Below are 15,916 nucleotides of genomic sequence, written 5' to 3' on the forward strand. Positions count from 1 at the left end.
ATATTGCTCTCATGTGGCTTTTCAATAATCTTACTAACTTCCTATATTTAGTTGGTTTCCCACTTCTTAGGTAGCACTATAATTATAAACCATAGTTAATGCTAACAATTACTGACTGCCACAAATATATAACTCAATTTCTTTTCTTCCTTCCTTCAATAAATAGTTACTAATTAAGAGCAAAGCAAAACAACCAGACTCAAACGAAGCAACTATAAAAGATATTTTGGAGATATTTGGGGAAATTTGAATGTATAAATTGGATCTTTCATGACGTCGAGGAATTACTGTTGTGTGATAATGGTCTTGCAGTTATATAGAAATGTTTTGTTATTTTTTAGAAATACACACTGAACCATTTAAGGATAAAATGTCATGATGTGTGTAATATGCTTTAAAATATTTTAGCCAAAAAATAAATGAGGCAAATAGGAAAAATAATAGTTGTTAAATCTAGGCAATGGATATATTGCTTATTTTCTGTATGTTTGAAATTTCCATTTAAAAATAAGTCTTAAAAATGAAATACTTAGTGCTAGGCACTGGGCTATGAACCGGGGATATAGCAGTGAACAACACAGAACAACACAGACATCCTGACTGAGCGCACAGCCTTGGGGAGCCTATTTCCACCAGGGAACCTCCAATGCAATGTGACTGATGAGCACTTGTGTGAACCTGGCGTTCCTAGTCCGCTCCACACCACCGTAACCACAAGTATCAGCTCCGTGGTGTATGGTGCCCCTGGGGTTCAGTTCAGCAAACTTTCCTGGGCACCCACGAGTGCCTGGCACTGTGAAAGTACCAGGACTTAAAAAGTGGGTGCCCTAGCTTCTGCCCTCCCTTACTACCTAGGGGAGGAAGTGGAACAGGTCACCAAGCCAGCTGCAGGGAGGGGAGTTGGCTGGAAGGGGGACCACGACAGACAAGCTTCCTTAGAGAGGGAAAGAGAGAGGCCCCGGTGTAAAGCAGAGAAGAGATAGACAATCCCCCACGCCCACTCAGGACAGGCGAGAGCAAAGACCCAGAGGAGTCAGTGCCAATGAGTCCCCTAGTTCAGGGACTGGCAAACTTTCTGTCTAAAGGGCCAGATAGTAAACATTTTAGACTTTGCAGGTCAAGGGACAACATGGGAGACATCACGGTAAGAATAAGAGGAAAATTCCCACAAATTTTTGGACAAAACTTAAAATTTTATTTATAGACACTAAAATGTAAATTTCTTGTTTTTCATATGCCTTAACATTTTCTTCTTTTGATTTTTTTTTTCAACTATTTAAAAATGTAAAACTCATTCTTAGCTCTTGGACGGTACCCAAACAGGTGGCACCAGGATTTGGTCCCCCACTGCAGGGTTCGCCAACAGATACCTTACATGATGGGCTGATTTTTAACTGAACGGTTTCTTTTCGGAGCTGCTCTCTGCTGTGGTGACTGGAATGGGCCTGGTCTGGTTGTTGGCACCTGGCTTCCGGGCCCATCTCTGCTCCTTACAAGCTGGGAGTTCTGAGGGAAGTCACTTACCTCCCAGGACTTCAGATTCCTCATCCCAGAAGCCAGAGGTTAATACCCCCTCCTCACAGGCTGTAGTGAGGAAAGTATCGCTGTATCTGGGACGCTGCACTCTACACACAGGAAACACTGGGTCGAGGACCCTGCGCGTCCAGGGAGGGTATCCCCACAGGCGGAGGCGCCGGGTCCCTGCTCAGCACAGCCGTCGGGAGCCAGAACACTCTGGGTAGCCTTGCGGCCGACTCCTCCCAGCTAAGGGGTCGCATGTCTCCCTCAGCCTTGGAAGCCGGGTTCTCAGAGAGCCAGAACAGGCTGGGGAGGGGGGCGGGGGATGCGGACCCCACTCCGTCCGGTGGGAACCCGGGGCGCATGGCTTCCCAAGCGCCCAGGGCCGTCGGGTCCGAACACCGCGTTGGCTGCGGAGACCCGGTGAAGGGGGCCCAGCCCAGGGCGCCGCAGAGCTGGCTGCGCGGGCCTCGCCGTCGGCGCCCCCGGCCAGCGAGGGTGCAGTCCGCGCCCCAGCTAGCTGGGAGGATCCCCCCGCAGCCTCCCGTCCCCGAGAGGCAGATCCTGAAGCCACAGCCGTGCCGGAGACTCTGGCCAGACCTCGAAGATTTCTCGCTTATGCCAGCGGTCGCTAAAGTTTCTGGCGTACCCGAGGGTGCGCGTGTGACTCCTGCAGCAGCGGAGTCCCTCCCTCAAGGCCCAGGGCCTCAAGGCACGGGGTGGAGCGGGAGGGAGCTGCCGCTCCGAACGCGCCTGGGCCTGCTGGGCAGTTGCGCAAGTTGTGCCTGGGCAGCTATAAGAGGGGCGGGAAGGCATGGAGCCCCGGAGGAATCGCTGTGGAGCAGCTGCGAGGTAAGCCCCGGACGCGCTCCTTCCTCCTCCGCCCGTCGTTCTTGGCAGGCCAACCCACCCCGACCCCCCGGGGAAACTGAGGCGGGCTAAGGGCAGGGTGGAGTGCTTGGTTCTGGACCATGGTAGCTTTGCGCAGACTTCTAACCAGAGGGAAGGCTGCCAGAAGCCGGGAGCATTGGATTTGGGGCTGGGCTGTGTCCCCACGCGATAGGAATCTGTACTCAGGGTGCCAGCCAGGGCCCCAGCAAACTGTCAGAGCCGCCAGCCCTGTTGCAGAGATGCTTTGGATATTGCCTTGAGCAGATCCGCAAAGATCAGGGTACCCTGCTCCCATCTGGGGGTGGCGGGGTAAAGTTGAAGACTCTGGGGACACAGATGAGAGCGTTCAGTTTCTGAGGACTAGATATAGCCTTGCTCTGCAGGTAAGAATTCAGGCGTTCAATTCCGGTGAGTCCTGACCTCTGAATGCGGGGAGTTGTATAAGGCCCAGGATAGCAATGGAGAGTAGAGGTGGTGAAAAAAGGAGTCAGGAAGAACCCAAATCTCCCACAGACATTGTGCTGGGCCTCGCCCGCTTCTGGTCTCAAAGCTTTGCAAACGGCCTTCTTCACAATGGACAAAACAGGCTTCCTCTGGGGCGGCAGAGCAGCAGGTCATGGGGAAAATCTGTTACATGTTGTTCACTATTCCCGCTTCTCTAGCTAAAACCGCCGAATGCACACTGTTGGCAGGTGGTCCCCAGAAGGGACCTACTAGGCCCTCTTACAACCTGCCTTCTCTCCTGGTTTGGTTTATTTAGATTTCATTGCGGGTGTGGTCTATAACTTAAAGATGGTGGCACTTTGGAAAAGTAACTCCTTCAATACGGTTACATCTGAGTGTGACAAGTTGCCTGGTTGTTATTTGAGAATGGCCGCTTTGGAGAGACAAGATGATCACTTTCTGGCGGAAGGGTGGTCTTCGGGGGAGGTGGGGCAGAGGGCAGGAACTTGAAGGAGCACAAGTTCGATGATGCGCTTTTGTAGGAAGTGACCTCTGTCTGCTCCTTCGTGTTTGTTCTGTGGAGTTCTGCGGTGGGTAGTTGTCCACCAGGACTAGTGGGAAAGAAGGTACCCAATCTCTTTCGTCTCAAAACCATTGTCACTCCCACTCTATCGTCTGCGCGAACAGAAAGGCCGTGCTGAGCATTTCTCTCATTTCGGTAGGGGAAGAAGGCAAGAGAGAAACAGTGGATGTTTTTAGGTTCTTTCCTTTTTAAGCAATTGAGGACATTGGGCTGAGAGGAATGTTTCCATGTTGGCCAAAGGAGTCCTTGTATTTTGTACATCTTATGCCCAAAATAACTCTTCTTGGTATTTGGGGGAAATATTGTCCTCCCCTTCCGTTCCAGGAAATGGCTCCAAGCACCAAGGACAGAGCCAGAGAAATTGCAATTAATTCCTGCCGGTCAGCCCCAGGCGGATGCCTGTCATGTCTGAGTGGCCCATGCAGGGTGTGCAGGAGCCCACTTGGAAGAGCTCTCCTCACAGAACGCAAGTCATTGTCCCTTGTCTAGCCTAGATGCCACCCAGGGGGACGTGGGGGTCAGGAGAGAGAAGCAGCTCTGGGGAGGTAGAGTCCTGCATCCTCGAACAGCAAGCATGTGATTTAAAGAAAAATGAGCCAAATTCTCCTGCAATCGGTCAATCAGTAGGCCCTATGCCCACCAGCAGTAAGATTCCATGGGCAGCAATTCTATTCTGGCCTGCCAGCCAAGAGCCTTGAAATTCTTCTTTGTCCACACTGTTGTCTCAGAGAATAAAAAGGGGTTGTTTCTGCTTAAAAACAACACGCCTGATGCCTTGGGCCCATGGAATCCTTTGCGCTCACTCCATGTGTGACAACAGAAGTGCCTTGCTTCTCAGCAAACTGCAAAAGGCTGCATTTTACAGTCTTTCGTGCTCAGTTTATCAGCTGTCAGGAACTGACTCCACGATCGGTGTCAATGCCAACATCTCTTCCTGTAGGAGATTTTGTCCCCATCTGTGAGTTTGTACTCTGTGGTGCCTGAAGTTGGGAGTGCCAAGGAAGAGGGAAAAGCCCCAGGGAAGACAGGAGGGGCAGAACAGAGGCTTCTGAGAAGGGCAGGAGGCACAGAGCACAGGAATAAGAGCCAGGCTGATGAATAGGACCAAGGCGGGGAGCACCTAGGATGACAGTTAAGATGGAGCAGAACTCAAAAAGCTAACAGGAATCGGGGCCCATGTGGTGCTAGAGGACACATAGACACATACGAGGTACAGGAAGCCGCCCAAGGTCCCTGGGAAAAGGAGATGGATGCTGAAGCATTTCCTGTCTTCATTAAAAACGAATGCCTGCTGGGCAAAAGTGAATCCTAGGATGTGACATTAAGATGGGGAAGGGTGCACCACCGCAGAGGTAGGTTAACCTGGTTAGACAATGAAGATCAGGGATAGGAAATATTTTATTTATTCATTCGACAAATATTTAATGAGCATCTGCTCTGTGCCAGGCCCTTGGGAGATGCTGGAACAATTACCATCCACAGCACTCCTGCACCTGGCATCACTAATTGATCACAGCACCCTCTCCCTGTGAGTGTGGATGGAGCTCCAAATCCCCCTCCACGCAGCGCTCCAGGGAGCCACGAACAACTAACTGATCGGAGTTGACACAGGAATTGACATTTATTTGTTACTTCTGATGGGATCGGATCTAAGGTAGTTTCTGGCTACTGGCTGAGTATGTTAACATGATTTCTCAAGTGAGGCTCTTGGTTACAAATAAGAGAAAACCACTCATGCTAGCTCAGTGTTTTTCAAACTATTTATTGGAACCGACATTTAAAAAACAGAACAGAGACTCTCAAGAGTACACTCATAGTGAGGGTGAATTTTATTTCTTGACACTTGTTTCTCTCACATGAGTGTATCTATATATCTCCTGGATGAAAACTATATTCAGAAAGTTGAAAGCTACTCAAGCGAGTTTATGTGGAAAAGCATCTCTCACTCTGGATGCTAAGAACAAGGAGGGCTGCTGAGCCTCTTGAGGGTCCAGAACCAACAAGATCAGACACCGGAAAGGTCAGAAAGGAGCACAGGCAGTGACCGTGACCCACCTGTCAGTGGCTGGCTGGCCCCTGGTCTCTCTCAGCTTCTCTATGCACGTGAGGACAACCATGGCTACCCCAGAGCTTCCAAGACAAACTGAGCTCTCCGAAGCCCTACTTTAAATTCCTGGGAGAGGACCTAATTGACCCAATTGGAGGTGGGAGGAGGAAAGGGAGCAGGGAAGAGCATTCTGGATCTCTTGCCTATAGGCTGGTCATGCAAACAGGGCCTCCAGGGCTCTTGTGTGTGCATGTGTGTGTGTGCCCCGAGTAGGGCAGACCCCCTACGAGGTCCCTCCTACATATGGAATCAAGTCTGGGACATTCTAGCTCTCCACCCCCCGCAGTCTACCCTTCTACTGTATTGAATCTTCCCAAACCGACCACGGTTTTCCCAGGCCCCACATAGTCCCTTTGGCCTAGAACACCCGTCGTCTTCCCCACTGGGAACTCCTGTCTTTCAGGTCTCAAGTCAAACGCTGCCTCCTTTGCAAAGTTGTCCTTACCTCCCCAGAGTCACCCCCTCCTCTCCTATGCTCCCTGGGTCCTGTGCTCCTTCCCTCGCGAGCTTTACCAGTAACTCGAAAGCCCAGGCTCTGATGTTCTCTGTATCTACTCCTCCTTCGTCTTTTCTCTGTCCTTAAATTCCTTCCAACTTGGAGTTATGGAGAAAGGAAGGAAGGGGGAGAGGGCAGAATGGAGGGGTCTACAGGAAGAATTTCTGCAGGGAGAATAGTTTACACTATTCAAAGCTTTTTCCTCGTAAGTGACAGCAAATACCACATTACCTGAACTTAATTCACACGAGCATCCCAAAGATTACCAGAAAGACGTGTGTAAGAACCCTGACAGCTAGAGCAGAAAAGAAGGGAGAGAGAAGAATATGCCGGGTCCCCTGCTAACCGCCGGGCTTGTCAACCAGAAGAGAGCAGAGGATTTTGGATAGTTGGAGACTAGCAGCCACCATGGCGAATGCCTCTGAGACCCAGAACCCTCCCTTCCTTCTCCCTGACTGCCGTCCTCAGAAGGCTGTGGGCAGACCTGATCTTGGTTCAGCAGACCCTTTAGAGAAGCCACTCCCTACCTTGACACAGAGGCTCCCACTTGGTCTGCCTCATCCCCTAGGATGGGAGGGAAGGTGAGGGAGCTGCGTCTGGAGGCCACCAGCCTCTTGGCGGAGGCGGCTTGTCCATGGAGAGGCAGAGGCAGAGGTGGGGAGGGGGCCTGCACGAAACTGCCAAGTGGGGGTGCGGAGTCAGCTAAGGCTGACAGGTGGGGCCAGCCCCCAGCACCCAGGGAAGCCAGAGAGCGGGCAGCTGTGGCAGGGCTGACGGCAGGGTTATGTGAGCCTCTCCGCTAGCCTGGAGACTGTTTTCTGCGATGACATTTCATTACCCAGTGCTGCTCTGGGGGCTCCATTTTCTGTTTTTCCTCTTTTCTTCTTTAGTGCACACCCTGGCAGGGGTGACGGTAGAGAGGCCAGGGAGTGGCAGGATCTTAATTAAAGGACGGGAGAGGAGTGTGTGGGGGCAGGGTGGGGGTGGGGCGACCTCAGAGTGGAGGGCAGCGCCCAGAGGCAACCGTTCCTTAGCCCCCTGCCCTCCTCCACCCCTCCAACCCATACCCCATTCCCTCTCCCTCTCCGGGATCTGCTTGACCAAAGATCAGAGGAAAATGGAAGAGACAGGATGTTGCATCAACATTTCAGCAGTTCATCTTAGAAAATGACGGCTCCTAAATGTTCGAGAAAAGGCTTTGCGGCCCGGGCAGGGCTGACAGCTGCCTTTCCCCCTCCCGCTGCCTCCCCCGTTCTCTCCTCTGAGTCCCGTGTGTGTTCACCGTCCCCTTTTCTTGAACTGAGACTCCTGTTCCCAACCATCTTTCCTCATCCCCAGACCTCTCTCCGTGCCTTGCCCAATTTCCATCTCCATCTTACTTGTCACGTGGCTGAAAGCATCAGCCTGGGAGTGGTCAGAGCTTTCACTTCCACAGAAAGAAGCCTCCCTGTGGGCACTCGCGCCCACCCCCGCCCCACCTCCTCACCCATCACGTCTCCCATGCCAGCTGCCAGGCACCCTCTTCAGAGCCCACTGCTGGGGCTGCCCCTCTCCTCCACCTTCGTAAACCCCAACCCTCCCCTCTCAGGGTGCGTATCGAAGGCCACCTCCTCCCAGACACCTCCTCGATTCCTTAGCTGGAAATAATGGTGGTAACAGCTAGCCTGTCCTGGGTTTGGCCATGTGCATGATCCCATTTCATCCACGTCACAGCCACAGGTGGGAAATAGGATTCATATCATCCCCATTTTATAGCTAAGAAAACTGAGTCTCAGAGAGGTCAGTGAACTTTCTTCCCAAGGTCCTGTACTCCAACTCAGACATAGTTCTGCCCAAACTGGAGAGCTCATCATTTTAAACACGATGACTCCCTCCCGAGTTAACCAAGGCATTTTATCTTTTAAAACGTTCTTCCTTGCATCGTAATTAATTATGCAGATTCTTCAACCAGTTGTTTAAGAGCACAGTTTTGTTCTTTACTGTTATTTTTAACAGATGATATATGTAAGTAGTCGACAACATCACCTACTGTGGAATACGGCCTGGGAATACATGCCTCCCCACTCCCGATTCCTACTTTCCTGTGCTTCCAAGTCTCTGCCATCTCTGCTCCCCACCCACGGCGGGTGATCAATAAGCGTTAGCTGTCAACCATCAAGTGTATAATGAGTAACTACTATGTGTCAGGCACTGCGCTCAATGAAGTTGTAGCTGCTGTCTTGAATTATCCCTCCCTTCCCCATGCCCTAAACCCTGCTCTTCCCAGCCATTCCCCTTTCTTGGGCCATGGTCAGGCCCCACCCAAGTACTGATCCTCAGGTGAACCAAGGAAGACAGCTATCCACTCTTTTCTGATGCCCATGTCCGAGTTTATAAATTACTTAGCATTAAGTTTAGCCACATTTACCAGAGAAACCAAAATAACTGTGGCTTAACTGAGACAGGGGTTATGTCTCTACAGCAGTCCAAGGCCAGTATGGCATCTTGGCTCCATGAAGTCCTCAGGGACCCGGACTCCTTCAGCTCCCTACTTGCCATTCATAAGGTGAGCTCAGCGTCCTCATGATCCTAGATAGCGCGAGAACGCCAGCTGCCACATCCACAGTTTGGGCATCGGGATGGAGGAAGAGATGAAAGAGGAAGGGGCAAGGCACATGACACGAGACCTGCCACATGTTACTTCTGCTTGTATTTAATTGGCCAGAATTCAGTCCCATGGCTATACCTAATTAGGAGAAACTGGGAAGTGTAGTATTTATTCTGGATGGCCACATCCCTAGCTAAACTTGGATGTTCTATTACTTGGGAAGAAGAGAAGAATAAATATTAGAAACAATAGCAGCCTCTGTACTATACAGAGGTTAAGTGTATTGATATGTCGATATGTGTATGTGCATGTGATGTGTGTGAGCATTTGTGTTATGTGTTGCGTGTTGGTGAACCAGGTTCTCTCCATCATTTTGATCTCAAATGGACCTGGTATCAATTCTTTCTACAGCTCCCATGAAGCTCCCCTAAACCAGGCTTCTCCTCTGAGGTAGACTTAGCAGCAGCTTCTTAATTCGACGTTTCAAGGAACTGTAATTTATTTTCAGCATCCGCTGAAGCATATTACCAGTGGTGATAGAAGGGGCTTATAAAACTGTTTTCCTATTCAGGTATTATAGGGTGGCCATTATGTGAGAGGACTATGACCACAGTTAATCTGGTAATAAATTCTCTTGGGAAGGAGGGTGTCATTATTACCTAAATCCTAGGTGATAGGATAGGACTCAATCTTGTGCTGCAGGCGGAAGACCCAGAAATACCAGGCCCCCTGCTGAGATGGCCCAGGGGAGGCAGCAGGCCAAGTGCTTGATTCAGGGTTGGCTATAGATAGTGTTGCCCGAGCATTTCAAGCCCTGCCCAGTAGTTACACAATTCAAAAAAAGCTGGCATTTACCCGCCTCACCTTATAACACAGACACACAGACACACAGACACAGACACAGACAGACAGACAGACAGACAGACAGACAGACAGACACACACACACACACACACACACACACACGGGCTTTCCAGGTTCATCTCACTTACCCTTTCAGCCAGGTGGAGTTAGTTCCATTTTATAGATGGGAATGGATGCTTTCGGGAGGTTAAGCATCTTGCCCAGAGACACACAGCTAACAAGGGCAGAATCCACAGCTGAAGCTCCGGGGCCTGACCACTGTGCTGTCCACCTTTGCAAGGGTTTCATGGAATCACACTGGGGGATCGGCCCTATTTAACTCTGTTCCACAAAGGTTTGGTGGAAACGTTTACTCAGGTAATAAGTAATTAATAGAGGGAGTTTTAACTTTTTAATAGAGAAAACCAGCACAAAAACATCTCAAGTACCCCCTCCCGAATTACTCAGTATTTTTCATAGTTGAAGTCCTAGAGCAGGCTATCTGTTCCCAAGTGCCAAGGTCCCAGGAGCCGCCCTTAGCTGGGCATTGGGGCGGTTTCTAATTTGAACTTTTCCTTAAAGGCTAGTTCTCTAGCCTTTGGGGAGGGAGGTAGAAAGGACCCCAGTCTTTCTAGAGGAAGCAGCCCTGCGTGTGAGTCCCAGCTCTGTCACTTACCTATTTGGCTTTGGGCAAGTAAATGCATCTCCCCGAGCCTCATTTTTTTTCCTCTTCTATAAAATTCAGATAAAAAATATACCTTTGATCAAGCATTATAGTGTATAAACAGACTGCTAATTTCTATTACATTGCCAGGATATGAATTGTACTAATAATGCCACCTATGTACAGAAAATGTATTGTCTGTCTTTAATAGGATCCAGATGAGGCAGAACACTATAAGTGGAGATTAATTTTTTGCTATCCCAAGAAACTTCATGTAAAATTTATTTACATTTAATTATTATTTCAGGCTCATCCACATATGCTTAGCATGGATCATTGGCCACAGTTAACAAAAACATTTAACTTTATTAATTTTTGCCTCATGTATCTCATTAAAACGTCGCAGCTTAATCAAGGATCTACATATTGTTAATTTTAAAATTCATGATTCCATGATGTCGAAAGTTTCAAACGTTCTGGGGAGATATGTAATATATTCTCTCCTGCCTTCGTGACCTTGCACCTGCCACTTTCTTGGTGATTATAACAACCACTTTCTACTCTTACTAACCCCTACTCCGTCTTTAATACCCATCTCAGGTTGACACCTCCTCCAGGTAGCCCCCTTTGATTCCCATGATATCTTTTACTTGTCTTTCTTGCTAAGCTCTTTCTTCCTGAATCGGAATGACCTGTTTACTTATTTGTCTCTCCTATCGAACTGTAAGCAACTTGACAGTAAAGAATACCTGTTGTTAACTATTGTATCCTTGGTGCCTAAAACTGCCTGTGACATATTGTCAGACCTTCCATAAGTGCTAGTTGGATTCAGGCTCCCAGTGGGAGAGAAAGGAAGTAATAAAGCCAATGATAAATGCCATTAGAGATAGCAGCAGGCTACTGTAAGAGTAATGGGAGGACAAGTAATATAATCTCTAATAATGGGGTACATTTCAGAATACCTTTAGAGCTCTTCCACATGCATTATCTAATTTGATCCTTATAGAAGTCTGGAGAGAGGTATATTGCAGGGGATAAAAAGTAGAGTTTTTAGCAGTTATGTAATTTGCCTGAAGTCTTAAAGCTAGTAAATGGCTGGGTTTAAACTGTAAAAGCCCCCTTTTCTTCCTTGAAGCACACAAAGAAGTCACATTGTCACTGCAATTTCCATTCACCCATACCCTGGCTTACTCCTCTCTGGTCTACAGGAAACCTCCTCGTGGTTTTATTGTCCAGGCCTGGCCTCTTGAGGGGAATGCATTTTATTAATGTTTCTAGATAATGAATTGTCTTTGACTCTGAGTAAATGAGAGCCAGGGCAGGAAGCAGAGCTCATTTTTATCCACGTCCAATAATGTGTTTGGTAACAGGGTGCGTGGTGTTTTCTGAGATACCAGCAACTTGCTATGTGTGGTTCCTTTTGTTCTCAGGCCCAAGAAGAACATCTGGGAAGAAAAATGCATTGCGGACTCCTGTGCCGATTCCTGTGGCTTTGGCCCTTTCTCTTCTACATTGAAGCTATGCCCATCCGAAAAGTCCAGGATGACACCAAAATTCTCATCAAGACGATTGTCACCAGGATCAATGATATTTCACACACGGTACAGAGGGTCTGGGCAGACAAACTAGAACTGTGGCCAGCCCATGGGGAACTGGGACTAAAGAGGTTAGCCGAGGCCGGTGCAGTGGCATGGAGGTGGCCCTGACTCCCCTAGTGCTCAAACATCTGCTTTTTTCTTCTCCTTCCTTCCATCTCTCACCTCCTTACTCTCCTTCCTCCTTGACTGGAATCCTAGTGCCTAGGACCAGAGGGAGCCATAACGGTCCTTGTGTCCCCTTGGCAGGTGACTGGATCCCCAGCAGCATCCCCTTTGGGCCTTCATCTATCTCTAGAATGTGCTCATCAGTGGGCGTTCTTCCTATTTATTTATAGCTGAGCTCTGATACTGTGTAGCATCTCCCCATTGCTGCTGGTCCTCCCTGCCAGGGCCACACAGACAAGCAAGTCTATGTGTCTATCCTCTTTTACATACAACCCTCTACATATTTGCAAACAGCCATCAGTGCCCACTGGGCATTGCTCTGGAGTCCACAGACCTAGACCTTCAGCCATCTCCCAGGTGAGGCTTGCTTTGGAATTAGAAAGACTAAGTGTGAATCTTCACACTTCTGTTCTCTATCTACAAAATCTTAAGCTAGTTCCTCAGTGTCTTGCTTTCATCATCTAGATAACAAGACTATCATATAGTATTCACAAGGTCATGATGAGATTAAATTACAGAAAGCAAGTGACACCCCGCCCCCCTGCAGAACCAGAACCAAGTGTGCACTCATTAAAAGTTTGCAGCTGTGGTTTTTGGTAGCCTCTGGCCTTAAAAGCCCGTTTTTTCACCCTGCATGGATCAGTCTGGAGACTTCTATGTCTCCTAGCCACTGCGGGTGTCTGACAGTGGCCTTGGGCAGGGAGGTCAGAAGCAGGGACAGCTCAGAACTAGACAGAGTCTTGGCCATTTCATCAAGAGAAACCCTTAAGTCTCCTTGCTTTCAAAATAGTCGTTTAGCAAGGCTGCCTGTGATAGCTACAGAGTGTCCCTCTTATGCGGTTCAGGGAGTGACTGGCGCGAGCAGTTGGGAAAGGGAACCCCTCCTGGTAACCAGAGTTATTAGAGCAGAGGAGTGAGGTGGGACATTCGCTGGGGATGGCCTTGATCCCTGAAGGGGCTGAGACTCCATGGAGGGCCTGACTGAGAGTGGGAAGTCTGCTGACAGTGGAAGGGAATGAGGACGTCTGGGAAAGGGGCACATCTGGAGGATCTCAGTGCCAGGAGAAGAGCCTTAACGAACTAAAAAAAAAATAGGGAGTCGTGTGTGGTTCCACAGCAGAGGCCATTTTGAGAAGGGAACTACCCGTAAAGTTTGGTCTAGACGTGGAGGACAGGGTGGTTCGGGAAGAGCAGGAGGACAGAAGTCCAGGAGACCAGGTTCATGGCTTGGCAGCCGCCTAGGTGCAACAAATAAGGGCCTAAGCCAGTACGGGGCAGAAGGGAGGGAGGACTCAACTAAGGGAACGAACCTCCGCATCCCGTGGAAAGGCTGAGGGCTTTAGAGAACCGACTCCTCTCCTGCCCGACTGAGCTCCTGCTCTCTCTCTTCCTCCTCCACAGCAGTCGGTCTCCTCTAAACAGAAGGTCACTGGTTTGGACTTCATTCCTCGGCTCCACACTGCTCTGACTTTGTCCAAGATGGACCAGACATTAGCAATCTACCAACAGATCCTCACCACTCTGTCTTCCGGAAATGTGATCCAAATATCTAACGACCTAGAGAACCTCCGGGACCTTCTCCATCTGCTGGCCTCCTTCAGAAGCTGTCCCTTCCCCCGGGCCAGCAGCCCGAAGACCTTGAAGGGCCTGGGCGATGTCCTAGAAACCTCGTTCTACTCCACAGAGGTGGTGGCCCTGAGCAGGCTGCAGGGGTTTCTGCAGGACATGCTACAGCAGCTGGACTTCAGCCCTGGGTGCTGAAGTCTTGATGGCCTCTCTTCCCAAAGCTGAGGGAGGAAACCTGGGCTTCTAGGTGTTGCCAGAAGAGAGTCTGTGCGGACATCCTTTATCCAGGCCTTCGGTCCGTCTTACTCTCACTCTTCCAAGCCACCCTTCCGAAGGCATAAGACTCCAAGACGCGAAACCAAAGATAGAAATACGTGATTCCGTGCTCACCAGGAGGGGGGCCCATCCAGCAGCAGCGGGAGGGCTGAATCTGGGATTCTCACAGGCCTTCCTCCCTGTTCCATCTCCCCTCTCACTGCATGCTGCAGCGTGACCTGGGGTGATTCCAGGAGGTGGGCCGCAGAGCCCTTGAACCATCAGATCAAGGTTCCATCTGAGAATTCTGGGGAGCATCTTGGAGGCTACATCCACACACACCAAGCGACACAAGCCAGAAGCACCTATTTATTTATTACCCTTTTTATTCTGCATGTATTTGAAGTATAACATGCTGTTCCCGGCTCTTTGGGGTCAGCCAAGGCCAGGCATGCTCCTGGGGTGCCGTTTCCAACCCCATCGATGATGGGCTTTGTGTGGGGAGGGCGAGAGTGGGGGTGCAGAGAGGGCATCACGGGAAGTCACTTCCATGAGTGATTTCAAAGAGCCCTTCCCCCAAAGTATCTTGCTGATTACTCTGGAGATTAAATGAGATAATACCCAGCACAGCGTCTGATTCACAGGAGATATAAGTGAACCTCCTTCCTTCATCTCACAGTCAGCAACAGGCATCAAATGTCAGCGAACCAGGCCCAATAGCACGTGGGCGCAGACTCGCCTTCAGGTAGATGACAGACACACTAGCTCAGGTCGGGGAGGAACAAGCGGGGACCAAGAAAGGGGGAAGTCACATGTGGCTGGGCAACCTACGTGGTTCACTTAGCAGCTCGGCGAAGTGGCTGACCTCTGTACCTGTCAAGACTCCTTTAGTTTCCAGTGACAGAAGCCCAAGGCAAACTAACTTAAATTTAAAAAGAGAAATTTTTGGCCCGTGTCGCTGAGAGGTCCAGGCCATGATTCATCTCTTAAACACTTTCCTCTGCACTCGTCCCCAGGACCCTGGAAGATGCTGATGCCATGATCCACCCCAGTCCCTGCCTGCCTGAGGAAGGTAACAGGAGTTTAAGGATGATGTGTTTGCCCCTTTGGTGGCCGCCTGGGACTGTCAGAGCTGTCTTGTTTATGAGCAGTCACAGCCGGAGAAGCCACCCACCCCCAAGTAGCTTGGAAGGCCAGCCACCAGTAGAGATCCAGAGAAGTCATTCCCTCCTCTGCGAGGGGACTCCCAGGGTCAGCATGGAAGGGCCTGTTCCTCAAATTGTCCTTCCAGATCCTTTTCCACCCTCAGGCATTCTCTTGCAATCCCCTGAGGCAGCAGCTCCCATCTGCCAAACAGCGTCTGGGGGCAGCATCTGGCCATGTTCAACCTCCAAGGTCAGGACTTTTGCAGAGTCTAATGAGAAGGCATCAGGTCAACCCAGCAGGACCTTTCAGAAGACTCTACCCGAGAAGCTTGCTGCACGACAGCATACAACCAAAAAAATAATTACATCCCATTTTTCCAAAAGGAAAGCAATTTATTCGAGGCTTTCAACATCAGGATCTGAGTCTAATGATGTCTGACCACACAAATCTAGGTTAAGTTCACTTAACCTCAGCACCATCATCCTCAGCTCCAGGGGGTCCTTGCCCTGGGAACTCACCATCTCTGTCCTGAGTACGGTAGAATCAAGGATGTAAAGAAGGAGCCCCGTGCCCAGCCCTCACCTCAGGCAGCTCCCAGCCCAGAGGATGCTTAACACTTAGGCCAGTTACCTCTCTGAGCCTCAGTTTGTCATCTGGTCACCTGAGGAACAATAGCACCTTCTTCACAGGCCTGTAGAAGATTAGATGATAAAACGTTTGGGAAGCTACTGGCCCAGGGACTGATATACGAAAAGCACTCGATAAAAAAGCACTTAAGTTGGGAAGCAAAAGAAATGAAAATTGCTGCAGCAGACACTTTGAGGCCCCGGCCACCTCGGGGGGAGCTGCGGCTGTGCAGTTCCCTTCCGCAGTGCTCCCCGCATCTCTCCACTTTGATGCCCTCTCGGCCGGCCTGCGTGGGGCAGCCTGAAATAAGGAGGGAGCGAAGGCCCCAGAGGAGCAAATCTAAACCAGCAGGAAATGCGGCTCTGTGAGTAAATGCCCCAGCCTCTGACCCCCCACAGGGGCCATCCTGAGGCGTATTCTACCTGG

General features: G+C 49.9%; 1 protein-coding gene across 1 annotated transcript; it reads left to right on the plus strand.

Moving 5' to 3' along the window:
• Positions 1-2,347: 2,347 nt before the first annotated feature.
• LEP (leptin) lies at positions 2,348-13,678 on the plus strand. The gene is made up of 3 exons (XM_011357185.2): positions 2,348-2,370; positions 11,564-11,734; positions 13,298-13,678. Exons 2-3 carry the CDS (start codon positions 11,591-11,593, stop codon positions 13,655-13,657), a joined length of 504 nt encoding a protein of 167 aa, XP_011355487.1. The 5' UTR covers positions 2,348-2,370; positions 11,564-11,590; the 3' UTR covers positions 13,658-13,678.
• The last annotated feature ends 2,238 nt before the right edge of the window (positions 13,679-15,916 follow it).

Source organism: Pteropus vampyrus, unplaced genomic scaffold, assembly GCF_000151845.1.
Source record: "Pteropus vampyrus isolate Shadow unplaced genomic scaffold, Pvam_2.0 Scaffold33, whole genome shotgun sequence".
Taxonomy (NCBI): Eukaryota; Metazoa; Chordata; class Mammalia; order Chiroptera; family Pteropodidae; genus Pteropus; species Pteropus vampyrus.

Coding starts and splice junctions, on each gene's coding strand:
- LEP (XM_011357185.2), top strand. CDS start 11,591: ATGCATTGCGGACTCCTGTGCCGATTCCTGTGGCTTTGGCCCTTTCTC. Junction 11,735..13,297: donor TCAATGATATTTCACACACG/GTACAGAGGGTC, acceptor CCTCCTCCACAG/CAGTCGGTCTCCTCTAAACA.